Source organism: Dendrobium catenatum, unplaced genomic scaffold, assembly GCF_001605985.2.
Source record: "Dendrobium catenatum unplaced genomic scaffold, ASM160598v2 fragScaff_scaffold_1360, whole genome shotgun sequence".
NCBI classification, from domain to species: domain Eukaryota; kingdom Viridiplantae; phylum Streptophyta; class Magnoliopsida; order Asparagales; family Orchidaceae; genus Dendrobium; species Dendrobium catenatum.
In genome coordinates this window covers 459,245-473,455 of record NW_021319822.1, presented here as the reverse complement: position 1 = coordinate 473,455, position 14,211 = coordinate 459,245, and the positions used below count along the sequence as shown (strand labels likewise).

The 14,211-nt window shown below is 33.5% G+C and overlaps 1 protein-coding gene across 1 annotated transcript in view; it reads left to right on the top strand.

The window, feature by feature from the left end:
• LOC110113844 (MLO-like protein 1) overlaps window positions 1-12,991 on the top strand; it is a 35,218-nt gene extending 22,227 nt beyond the window's left edge. The window contains exons 11-15 of the mRNA XM_020846547.2: window positions 9,416-9,456; window positions 11,289-11,498; window positions 12,046-12,113; window positions 12,223-12,283; window positions 12,510-12,991. Of these exons, the coding sequence (XP_020702206.1) occupies window positions 9,416-9,456; window positions 11,289-11,498; window positions 12,046-12,113; window positions 12,223-12,283; window positions 12,510-12,719 (590 nt within the window). The 3' untranslated portion in view covers window positions 12,720-12,991. The remainder of the gene's footprint in view (window positions 1-9,415; window positions 9,457-11,288; window positions 11,499-12,045; window positions 12,114-12,222; window positions 12,284-12,509) is intronic.
• Window positions 12,992-14,211: the final 1,220 nt, after the last annotated feature.

Below are 14,211 nucleotides of genomic sequence, written 5' to 3'. Positions count from 1 at the left end.
CATTATGGTGAACTGCTCTCTCCCCTTCCTCCTCTCCTATAGAGTCCAATGTCGGGCATTTTACTTCAAGATTTATGTAAGTTTTAACATATATAGCGTGAGGCGTAAGCCTCATGCCAGTGAGGCGAGGCGGGCTTCAAGGCGGGCCTCAACCAAGTTGAGGAGGAAGCCTCATAAAAAAAACTCGAGGCGTAAGCATCGAGGCGTTTTTTACTGGAATTGCGCAAAGGCGGGCCTCAAGGCGAGCCTCATATTGCGCAATTTTAAACCATGATGGTGGTTATGAGTTTAGAGCGACTGATGAAAACGATAAGACCATATTAAATTTTTCTTTAGCTTACGATTTTGTAATTGCTAATACCTTTTGAAAGAAAATATATGATTATCTCTTCACTTATAAGAATAGATATAATAAAATTGAGATTGATTATTTTCTTATAAGAAAAATTGATCGTTTAGATTGTAAATATTATAAAGTTATTCAAAGTGAAAATTTATATATTCAATATCGCTTATTAGTTTTGGACTTTATGATAAAGGGGCATAAAATAACAAATAAAGTAAAACGTTGTTTTAAGATTAGATGGGGGCATTTAAATAATATTTACAAAAATATTTTTGAGAGTAAGATATTATATATGAAGATTTTTTTTGTGCATGAGGAAGATAATATTATGTGAGAAAAAGTAGCTAGCGATATTAAGAATGTTGCAAAAAATATATTTGGATTATCAAAAAGAAAAGCACATAATAGTCAAAATAGTTGGTGTTGGAATCAAAATATTCAGGAAGAGATAAAAAAATAAAAATATTTGTTATAACAATTAGTTTAGGTGTAAAAATTATGATAATTGCAAAATATATAAAGAGGTCCGTAAGGAGTCTAAGAAAGGAATATGTGATGAAAAGATTTTAGCTTTTAATGATTTATATAATAGATTAAATACTAATGAGGGCGAAAGATAAATGTATAAGTTAGACAAATAAAGAGATAAGAGTAATAAGGATTTAGTTCAAGTGAAGTGTATTAAGGATGAAGATTAAAAAGTGTTTTTACTAGAAGAAGATATTCAACAAAGGTGGATGAGATATTTTTATAAACTCTTCAATGAAGATTATGAGAATGCGATTGAGTTTTGTGACTTTAACACTCTAAATGAAAATAAAGTTTTTTATTTTTATCGGCGTATTAGTAAAATTGAACTTAGAGAGGCTTTAAATAAAATGAAGTGTGGAAAAGCTGTTGGACTTGATAATATTCAAATAGAGGTGTGTAAATGTTTAGGAGAAGAAGGAATTTCTTGCTTAACTAAACTTTTTAATGTTATTTTGAAGACTAAAAAGATGTTAGATGAGTGGAGAATGAGTGTGTTGATCCCTATTTTTAAGAAATAAAGGTGATGCACAAGATTGTGCGAATTATAGAGGAATTAAGTTAATGTGTCATACTTTAAAACTTTGGGAGAGAGTTATGGAGCATAGGTTGCAGCGTGATACTAACGTTTCTCAAAATCAATTTGGATTCATGCCAGGTAGGTCTACTATGGAAGCCATACATTTATTGAAAGATATGATGGGGAAGCATAGAGAGAATATGATGATCTACATATGATATTTATTGATTTAGAGAAAGCATATGATAAAATTCTAAGAGAAGTGCTATGGAGAGTTCCAGAAAAGAATGGGGTTAATATGCTTATATTCAAGTTATTAACGATATGCATGCAGTAGCTATTACTTGTGTCCAGACACATGGTGTTTTGACCAAGTATATTCCTATTTCAGTTGGATTACATCAAGGATCAGCCTTAAGTCCATATCTTTTTTCTTTTGTCATGGATGTTCTCAGTAGACATTTGCAAGAGGTTGTACCTTGGTGTATGCTTTTTGCTGATGATATTCTTCTTGTTGATAAGGCTAGGGAGGGAGTTGAAGGTATACCTGAATTATGGAGGTCAACCTTAGAGTCTAAAGACTTTTGTTTGAGTATATCTAAAACTGAATATATGGAATGTAATTTTAGTAATAATAGTTCTAGTGGGGGGATTGTGACATTGGATGATCAAGTCATTAATAAGAGTACACATTTTAGATATCTTGGGCGAAATAGATGGGGATATTATTAGTAGAATTCAAGTTGGATGGTTGAAGTGGGAAATGCATTGGTCTTGTTGTGTGATAGAAAAGTCCCCCTTAAACTTAAGAGAATATTCTATAAGATGATGGTTAGACCTACAATGCTTTATGGTGCAGAATGTTGGCCATTAAAAGAGAAGCATAATATTAAGTTAAGTGTTGCAAAGACGAGGATGCTTAGGTGGATGAGTGGCTTTACTCTTAGAGGCAGGTTACAGAATGAGCATATACATGAAAAAGGTTAGAGTAGCTCAAGTGGAAAATAAGATTAGTAAGAGTCGCCTTAAATGGTTTGGTCACATAAAATGGAGGTCTTTCGATAACCCGGTTAGGAAAGTAGATGTATTAAATTTGACTTATGTTAAGAAGGATAGAGGTAGACCTAAAAAGACTTGGTAGACCTAAAAAGACTTGGTTAGAAAATATTAGAAATGACCTTTCTTTATTAGATTAAAATGAGAATTTAACTTTTAACAGGGCATAATGGAAAAAAGGATTTATGTAGCCGACCCCACATAGTGTGATAAAGGCTTGATGTTATTATTGTTGTTTAATTTTTATACACTATTTTTAAAATATAAAAATTATAATACCGTGTCTAACCCGTGTCTGTGTTCTATATTTTCAATAATTGGTATCCTGTGTTCGTGTCACCGTGTCTGTATTTGTGCATCATAGAAAAAAATAAAGAAAAGTCCTATGATTCACAACCAAGATTACCTCATATGAACTCTTCTTCTCCTTGCTTCAGTAAAGTCTCTAAAATCCTCCAAGAATCTTAATCATCTAGAGGGTATATGAAGAATGTGAGAGATCTCCAATTTTTTGTTTAAACACATGAAACCCTAACCCAAAAGGGTATATTGTGGAAGCCTCCAAAGCTAGGATAGAAAAAGGCTAAGCTTACACTTCGTCATGTAACCACCACAAGCAACCAAGAAAGGAAGAAAGGTGCACTCCATCTAAGACAATAATAAATGATTCCCAGGAGCTTGCAACATAGCTTCAATTAAGGGTGACATCGAGTAAGGTTCAAGCAAGTCAGAATTTACTCAAAATAAAGGAGTGCAATATACTCAAAATCAAAATATCTTTTCACCCCAACTAATCCCCAATCATTCTTCAAATGAGTTTGAGTTTACATCTTTTATTTTTATTCCAATTCCAAACCAAAAAACTTGTGCAACTATGAGAGGAGCATTCAAATCTCTGATGTATGTGATGGAAGTAGTATTTAACCATTACATCACTTGCTAAATGTATAGTTATGAATAAAATATAAGATTATATATATTGTTTGAGTCAAATTGAATCACAATTAGAGTAAGTCATGCCCCCTATCATGCACGCATTTCAAGGGGTATTTATGCTCCTAATTCGATCTCAATTAAATGATTCTCATTTTAACATTTATGTAGGGGTTAAAAAAGGGAATATATTGAGTCACATTTATAATTCTCTTCTTGAACTCAATATCGTGGAAAAATTGATTCTCCTTTGTGCTTTTATCTAAGACAAGCACCTAAGATTCAAAAGCCTCAAAGGGCACACTGCACTTCTAAAAATATATAAGAGATCTCTAAAGCACATTAGTTGAATAAAAAGATAGATCCGTCAATACTAAAAATGAAATTGTGACAAAATTTTTTGCACCTCCAAAATAAATGTCTTCTCATCCTAAATACTGCAATGGTATGACTCAGTACTAAGATAAACTATGCATTGTAAATATGATCTATTTGATCATCTCTTACGTTTCTCTTATGATCTTGTGTTGATTTAGTTTTGAAACAATTCTTGTAGGTTAGAACCCAATACTTTTTTCTTCCCAATATGTAAATTCCAACAGGAACTACAACAAATCATTAGTTGTGTATAAGATTTCTACCAAGCACAATTGGATATTCTCAAGAATCTTGGTTCTTGAAAATTTCGAACCATCATGTATATTGATATCAAATTTCATGATCATCAATCTCTTCAAAGCCTCACTTTGATGCCAATATTTTGTATCGAAGATGCCAATAGATATTATGTAGAAATGTTAATTAGGATCGATGATATTGTGCACAAAGAATAACATAAAGGAGAACGCAAGCTAAAAAAGACATTAATATTTACGTGCTTTGACAAAGCCTACATATATGATGGATGAGAGAAAAGAGAGGTTCCAATCTATTTAAAAAAAATTAAATAAGTTATATCCATGGTGTAAAAATGTAAAGAATAATCACAACCATTCTTAAAATCTTTTTTTTTTAAACCATTCTTAAAATCTAAATGCACCAACATGGAAATAAAGAAGAAATCATATAATTAATTTGACAACAAAAATTACCTCACATGAAGTCTTCTTCTACTATGAAGTCTTCAAAATCCTCTAAGAAAACTAAACACCGAAAGTGGCCAAAGATCCATAACCTTAAGCATAGAGAGTAATGACTTGGAAGACTCGTAAGCATGACTTAAGAAATCCTAGGTGAACACCTCTTGGTTGGCCACCACAAGAATCCTAGAAGGACATTGCACATTGAGCAAGAGAAATTTAATAATAAAATACATTAATTAATCAATTGAAATTTTAATTAACCTAATTAATCAACTAATTAACTAATTTTAAAGTAAAATTAAAATTTAATTGAATATTTGATTAATTTAAAACCTAATTAAAACTTTAATTTAATTAAACTAATTCATTTCAAAGTAAAACAAAAATAATTTATTTAATATTTAATTAATAAACCATTTGATTAAATTTTTAAATCATTGAAATTAATTAAATTAATTAAGCAACTAACTTAAAAATTTAATTAATAATTAAATAATTTTAAAATACCAATGAGCTAAGCATTTAATTTAAAAATAAAATTTAAATCTTTCAATTAATGAATTAATTAAGACTAAATTTAATAAATTAACTTAATTAATTAATTATGAAAAATTAATTCAGAATTTAATAAAATACATTAAAGAATAATAAAATAATAATGTTCGCACTATATAAACTTAAGTACAACACACACCAACTAAAACCTAAACCCTCGAAAGCTAAGAAAGCAAAAAATTGAAAGAAAGAAAGGGAAAAAAAAAATAATAAAAGAAAGCTCCAAAACCCTAAGAGACCTAAGCTCAGGCTGTTGCAAACTCCAAAGCTCATTGCAAACCTTGCAACTACAAACTCTAGCTTTTGTAACTGTTAGCCACGAACCCCTGTAAACAAGTAAACAAAATGCATCACTAGTACTAAAACAAGATGGTATTAAAGTAGAACTAGTACTGAAAGAAAAAAGTGGGTACTGAACAAGCAACACTACTAAAGCAAAAAGACAAGCTACTAAAGTAGGAAAGCTACGAGCATTACTACAAGCAAAACTATAGTAAACTACTAAAAACTAGGGTAGAAAGGATTGGTGTCAGATGATAGGGTGTGTAACTAGTCTAAAGCTAGCCTAATAGGCACCTACTAGCTATAGCAGGATAAATCCCAGTTAAATTAATGCACATAACCTCCCATATAAAGTTATCCCAAGGGGAGCAACAAATCCTCCAAAAGGGGAGTAATCAACCCCATTCCAAACAAACTAGGAGAAGTTTCTAATTGAAGCGCATAGGCTACTTTTAATAGAAATAGTAAGACCCACTCAAATGCAAAGTTAAATATCTGCTACTAAAGCCCTGCTATGCTGAATCCTCCCTAACCCAAATATACGGGCCACCTCTAATAGAAGTTGTAAGACCCACTTTAATTAGGCTGTTAGGGAAAACTTTCCTAGAACAAATATCACATTCCTGATAATCTTGGCAACATCTAATAGGGGCCATAAGACCTGCTACGCGGGCTACTTTCAATGGAGGAAGTAAGACTCAATCTTTTAAACCATATGAGCTACCTCTAATAGAATCCATAAGACTCTCTTCTCAAAACTTCTTAAACCTATGCGGGACACTTCTAAGTGAAGCTATAAGACCCGTTATATTGGCTACTTCTAAGGGAAATAGTAAGACCCGCTATACGGGCTAATTTTAATGAAAACCATAAGCCCCGACCCCAAATCTAAATCAAGTAACTGGTTAACTTCTAAATGAAGTCATAAATCCCAAACTAAATTAAATACTGGGTATTCTAACAAATGTAAACCCCAAATCATATTAAAATTAAAATCAATCTTGTCCACTTCAGTTTACTCGGAATCCCTTAGAGGAGGCAATCAATGTCTGCTAATAAAATTCCCTGGACATTACGATCAATAATTATTTGTGTTGGTAGATTGAAATCTACGGTATTCCTGATATGATGGAACCATGAGATCTTTATCGCATCTACCTTCATCCCCCACCACCAAAATTTAAAACTATTGCATGTCTAAACATTGATTTATCTTTAATCGAGAGTTCTCTTCTATGCGTTAGGATGAGTAATTAACTATGAGGGCTTGTGCACATAGGAAGTGAAACCCCAGAAATAAATAAATTATGATGCCAATCATTGGAGGAAATCTGGTTAATTTAAAATCCAATCTACCTCAGGAAAAATGGAACCTTAGGTTTAAGAAAGCGGGGTTCGTGCTGTAGCACCATCTTTTCCTTAAAGAACAAGCACTTTATCTAATCATAATCTAAGTCAATAAGGATGAGCTCTTCCAACTTGTCGATGCTAATAAGCTTCTCAACTAGGCCGCAGAGATAGCGACAAGTCATGTTGTGACTACAGTCATTATGAAATATGCAGTGTTTCGATGGTCACTGGCAGTATTTCGATGGCCTTTAAGATTGAGGTGACCTTACACTTTTGGGGGTTGTAGGCCAAAATGTCCCTTTCAAGTTTCTTAGGAGAGAAACCTTTGTATTATATTGTTGATGGCGATGATATGAATTTTAAGTTTACTTATTTTTGTTATTGTGGAATTTTCACTTATGATCCCAAGCGTGCCATTTCATGCTCATTGTGGGTTTGGAATGATCCAGCTTAGAGGTTGAAGCCAAGGTTGTGCAATCATTTTCCCCTGTATTGATGTAATTATTGACCAACTTGGGTAACATAGTCAATGCTTTCAATTATTGTAAGATTTGTGTTAGGTCTCTCTATTTAGGTTAATGTGGAGTACGAATATGACCCAAATTTGAATCGACTTGAAATTGCTTTACCCAAGCTTGTCCCATTGATTTATTAAATGGGTTAGAATGTCTTGTCTAAATCTAACTTGATGCGGTCCTAACATGTGTGACCCGCATATTATATGGTTCGATAAAATTTTTTATTTCAACACACCATAATTAACCTAAATATGATCGGTTGAGGCAAATGAAATTTGCTGACTAATCAAAGAGAATATTCATTTTAGATAGGAAGAGAATATTCATTCTATATAGGAAAATTAATCTGATTTTGTGTCTTGATTTTAGATTTTCGATTCAACTCGAACTCAACTTGAATATTAAATGCATTAATATTTTAGATCTAAACTTGACTCGTATTGTATTCGAGATATCCAAATTTTGTGTTGAGTTTGCATCAAGTTGTCATGTCAAGTTATAGATGCCTCTAGTGTGAGTATACTAAAATGAACCTTCCTGGAGGCATTGGGTAAGTGTTGCCCAAACTACAACAAACTCCAGATCTTGAACATTTAGCATCTCCCAATGGAAATGAGTAATCAAGTAGTAGACAGACTAATTAGACTCTTGCCTCATGTTTAACAAATCATGTGAGTTCTTCAGCCAACAAAGCTTTGCCAATTCTTCAAGATTATTGGATGCTTACAACTTACATAATAAAATGTCGCTTGAAATTAGAGGTGTTGCTTCTCAGAGCAATGCACAATGACCACAACAATGCCACTTTCTTGAAATTGATAAGGAGAGTTGATACTTTGTTGCGTCACCAATAATGAGAGATACTTGACTTGAAATGAGTGACCTAGTTGGTCGGGTTTGACTTCCCTCTATAAGAATAAAAGTTTGACATCCAAAGCTTTGATGGAATCAAAGCCTTTGCAATTTGAATTGAAAGGCATTTCATAGGTTGAGCCTAATGCTTTGTTGGTCAACAAGGGAGTGAAATCTTTGTTATACTCTCTTCATGGAGATAGGGTTCATCATCTAGAAGAGTTTAGCAACTCTTAAACTGTGGTGGAGTTTGCACCGAGGAGAGACGTTATATTTGTATTCTTGAAGGAAACGAGCAAGAGGATCAGTATACGAAAAGCTCCCAAAAATCCTTTGAATCATCATTGTAAGATGATCCTCCACGTTCTGCAATTATTCAAAATTCACGCAATTATTAGACTGCTTGTTGTGCAAGGACCTTTCTCTCTCTTCATGATGCTCCATGATTTAGTTCTTTGCCTTGGGTATTTTTCACTATCATGACCCCCAATCCTGTATGTGGAAATATATCAATACTTAAGTAAAGATATAGATCCAATCCATAGAGCTAAAGGGATGTGAGGGAGGTGGTCTCAATGATTTTATTAGTAAATTGGTCTACGAAAGACCTGTTCAAATACTTTTGACAAAGAATGGTGGCCGCACCAAGTTACATAGAGACTATCAAGAAAAGAGAGATTCTGAAGAGAATCCTAGAAAGATTATGAGAGACTTCAGTGAGATAAAGTTTTGGTTCAAGATATGAGATTGTATCGTGCCTACACTTGACCACTAACTCACTCCATTGTTATAGGTGAGGATCAAGGTATGTGTTGTAGAATTATTCACTTAATATGATTACATAAGAAGTACATAATTTCATTTTGGTGTAGCTTGTTGTGTGGCAAGTAAGTCTTGCTTGGAGGTTTCTGCTAGTCGGGAATCTCGAGCAAGTTTCAAATTGATGGCGAATATGCTTTGTGAGTTATTTTTTACAAGATCATCTCGTCGACTAGTGAATATGCTAGGAAAGCTTTGGTGAATGGATAGCCTCATGAGTTCCTTTGATGGGTTTCTTTAGCAATGAGGGTCGACTAAGATTTGATTCTTGGCCAACTTAATGAGATTGGCATCTTGTTAGATTTGTAGGCAGTCCAAGCCATTTCACAATCAAAGACTTGTTGAACCCAATTCAATTTCTCATAATTAATTGATTAATCTAAAGTAGATGGATATGGTTGTACATTAGTGTATGAATGTTGTTTGCATTTAATTTTTATCTCGTTAAACATGACTGATTTTGGTTCTGGATATAACTAGTTTTAATCGGTTTTCACTTAAAGTTTTAAGTTCTAAGCTCTACTTTTAATCATGTTTTTACCATCATTCTCACCTATCCTATCATTCTTTGCAGGTTGGCATGCATACTTTTGGTTATCATTCATACCTTTGATCGTAAGTAACCCTAATTATTTTTTAGCATTGCCGATTTAAAACTATGTAGTGCTTGCAATTAACAGTGCTTATTGCATGAAACAGTCTAAAAGCTGGGGGTAATCACAAGCATTTTCTTTTGTTTGCCCACTTTAAATTCCCAACCACAATCAGTGTGTGGTCTGTCCGGCCTGCAGTAATTTTAAATTTTGGCCCGATTAGCTTTGCCAAGTATTAAGACCAAATGAGTCGTAGTACAACCAAGCTTTAACAAAGTACTTCATAAAATGGACTAGATTAAAAGTCATTAAGAAATATGAAATGTTTATATGCGCAAAAAATTATTACCTTTCTTCAATTTTTCCAAGTCAAGTTTCTGCTTGTTTGATGAGATAACGTGAAGTTCTTCATAGCTAGCACACTTCTTTATGAAAAGTTTCTTATTCATGAACGCATGCTTAACAATACGGAATTACCAACTGTCTTACGATAGATCTACTTGGTTAAATTCTCAATTTATGACTGAATAAATAAAAGGATACTTGAGGCTCTACCGCTCTAGGAAATCAGTCAAATGAACCGTGAAAAGATTGTTGCTTCTAAGGAAAAAAAACATAACCTTGAGATTACTGGAAACAAGGGTGAGTTTTTAGAATCACAATCCTTAACAGGAGTGGATGGCGAGAAAGGATTTGTAAAGCCAACCTGAATCTCTTGGATTTGTCAGCTGCTGTTGCTGCTTAGCAGAAAGCTCTTTTCTTCATTTTAATCATTTGAGCCAAATATATTTTCCTTTATTGCCACTCTTCATCAGGTCCAACCCCTTGTCTGTAAATACCTGAATTTTCATGAACCAAAGAAATCCAAACTCCCAAGAAGATTTGCCTTGTACATGAAAATAAATAGTAAATTACAGGTAAAGATAACGGAAATATCACTTAGATAGCATCAAGTTCTGCTGTGTTTAGGATTAAATCAAACGTGTTCAAAATGCCTTTGTCAAACTGCTAGATATACCACTAATATGCTTGACATCCCTAAAATGAGTCATCTTGTCATTCCATGTGTTTGATTCTTTTGCTTTAGACTTTTTGGAGATGGTATCAATAGAGCTGTGATGCACATGCCATAATTAATGATAAATAAGAAATTTAGGTTTTCCAAACGATTAGCAAATTACCACCACGCAATTATCAAGCCTGTACTCAACGCAGTACACAAAGGTATTAAACTAGCGGTAGGAGTCTGAGATATGGTTCTTATAACCTTAGAAACTTTTACTAGCTTCTGTAGGAATTTTGCTGGCATGTAATAACCGAGGAAAAAAAAAGGAATTTGGAGCACGAGATAGTTCACCCCACCAAAATACACGCGTGAAAGAAACCAGTTTAGTGCCTTTTCTACTTAGGTTTTTCAACAATTTCTAAATAAATAAGTAAATACATAATTTTTTGTTATTTTAATTCTACACATGATGCATATGCCAGTGTTACTGATGGAATTTTCTTTTCTAAGTACTTTCTGCATAAGCAGAAGGGCCATTTTTGTTCTTAGCGTCATGTAAATATGGCATACCTTGCCAGCAAATCAAATATTTGCTTTTATGTTTTATATAAGAAGAACGGCTATGTCCCACCAACATGGGGGCCGAGGCATTCCGCTTTGTTGAAATGGACTTGAATCATATTAGGCACTAGCGATTATGTTCCATCAATGATGCATTTTTCTCCCAAAGGACTACCATTCCCAGAGTATTCATTTGAAATTTGGATGTCTTCATGTTGAAACTCGTTAATTTCTGATTCTTTTCTTGTTAAGATACTAAGATAGTGATGCCCATCACACGTTTGCAGCTCCTTTTCTCCGTTGGTACCAAGTTGGTGCATATCATCTCTCAGTTGGCTCATGAAGTTGCTGAAAAACATTCAGCCATCGAAGGAGATTTGGTGGTTACCCCTTCAGACGACCATTTCTGGTTTGGTCGTCCTCGCATTATGCTCATTTTAATTCACCTGATCCTCTTCCATGTTGCTTTCGAGATTGCATATTTCTTTTGGATATTGGTAAGCACAAGCTTCTACACTCACCAACTGTTTTGTAGTAATTGAAAATTGATCATCCTAGGAAAAGGAAAAAAAAAATTGCTGGAGTATATGCATTTTATGGCATGATGGATTTCAAAATCCTTGAATTTATATTAAGAGCATCTCCAATGAAACGACGTTCTTCCGTCGCTCCAACCGAGTGGCAATTTTTACGCCATTTCATCGCGGATGAATAGTGCGACGCCATTATTGGCGTTGCACTGTTCACCTTCGCCATTTTTTGGTCTCTACTGAACTTGCCGAAGAAATGCTCGAAAGAAGAGAACGACCGTTATGGGACAAAATGGAGTTCGATTGGAGATGAATCACAACATTTTTTAGTTTCACGGCATTTTGGAGTGAAAAAGGAGATTTTCGGTTGGAGATAAGATTTCTGGTAGAATATCCTTACGCAAATTTTTTTTTTCCAGGAAAAGCTACATTTCATTCCATCACCTGTTTCACTTTAACCCTTAAATAAAAAGGTATGAATTCTATCTGATTTATCATTCTTATTAATACGCAGGTAACATACGGATACCGCTCCTGCATCATTGATGGAACCAAGTACATCGTCCCGAGGCTCATAATTTGGTAGCTAGACTCAAGAATCCTCTCTTATTCTGTACCCAGCCATATATATATATATATATATATATCCTGAAGTCTGAAGTCTGAAGTCATTCATCTTTCTTGATCACAGTGTAGTGGTACAGATCATTTGCAGCTACAGTACCTTACCTCTTTATGCAATCGTCACCCAGGTGAGCAGCATTTCTCAAAACGATTACATTTTTTTTTTCCTCCAGAATGATTAAGGTTTTATTTGGGATGTCTTTTTTACTGCTTATTGAAGCAGTTTTTTAGTACAAAAATTTTAATTTTTTAACTTATAAGAATGTTTTAACTAAAAAGCTGATTCAAGAAGCAGTAAAAAGCCGTCCCAAACGAAGCCTAAGAAGATCTAAGCTGACATCTTTTTGTGTTTAGATGGGAAGTTCGTTTAAACCAGTTATATTTGAGGAACACGTGCAAGAGGGTCTTGTGGGATGGGCTCAGAAGGTGAAGATGAAGGGGAAAAGGCTTAGCAAAGCTTTGAGTGGACAAAAATCAGAGGGGACTCAGCTTCAGTATGTTTTTAGTACTAAGGATCCCATGTTGAACGAGATTGAACCTGAGATTGTTGAAGCAAAGCGTTAAAGGAGATAATTAGCTGAAAAACCAAGTCTTCCTTTGGGATGGCTTTCTTATTGCTGCTTAAAGCTGTTTTGTAATACAAAAGTTAAATTTTTTTAACTAAAAAGTTGTTTTGAGAAGCAGTAATAAAACCATCCCAAATGAAAAACCTAAATTAGCTGAGAAACTTCATCATTATCATGTAAATTTTTTTTTTTTATATACAAAACAGTAATTTATAGCAGTTTATTCTCATAGATATACAGTGCTTGGACAGATTTATGTCCATTTTCAGAGCCAAAATGTTCATATATTTGTTTCATAGTCTATAAAGGGATGACAGTAAATCTACAGATTTGGGTAATAATCTTCAGTAGACGTAGTGAGGGCGTTGCGGCTTATGAAGGAGAGCGAGGGATGTTTTTAGCATTTGATCATATGACCGTTACCTTGATTGTTATATAGTAAAACTAGAATTGCTTTGTAAAATATCAAAACTTGTCTTGGTAGTATGAGAATATGTGTTTTGCATATTGAGTTAATTTTTTAGGTTTCCTTGGGCTTTTTCTACTATTTCAAGATATTTAAAATGGTTTATTTAGTTTTTGTATTTTGAAGTAAAATGTAAAATAAATGCATGCAAAATGAATATGATTAGGGGTATAAGTGAACTAATGTGCTCAATTAAAAGCTTAAATTTGGTTTCATTAATACTCGTCCAAGCGTCTTCTAGTAATTGATTGTTTAGACGTTTTGTAAAATCTGGGGGGTTGAATGGTTCAAACTTAAACAGAATCTGACTTTTGCTTAGTTGCATTCATGAACAATATGTTTGAACAAATAACTTGTTAAAGGTTTGATATTAGGTTTATGATATGCTTTGGTATCAAAAATAACCCACGAACCAATACAAATTCAACAAATATCAGAATTTTATTGATAAGAGTAAAAATACGAACTAACAAGATATAATGGTCCTCTTTTAAGAGGAGAACCATCTCTCTCAAATTCTAGATGTCGTTAGGATTCCTCACAAAAATTATAGACAACAATTCTCCAAACAAAATTTTCTATGCAAAATATAATATAAATCATATTACTTATAGCAAATAATAAACAAAAAAAAAATCAAAATAGCTATACTAAAATTCTCTCCCAAATCAGCCTTGAATTTGCCCTTAAATCTGCCCTCTTCAATTAGGAAACATCTTCTAATTAATCTCTTCCAAATCAACCCCTAAATTTTTCCTCTTTAATTAAGAAATATCTCATAATTAATCCCTTTTAAATTAGTCATCTTTAATTAGGAAACATCTCATAATTAATCCTCTCCAAATTGGCCCTCAAATCAGCCTTCTTTCTTATAAATTTTCCTCTCCTATTTGAATTCAAACAGGAGATCTTTTTCTAATTAATTTCTTCCTTAATTTTCCTCCTAACATAATGAATTATTGCTTTGTTGGGCCCCACAAGGTGGGCCAAAATATCTCTGGATTTGGTTCCAGGTTTCGCGCCC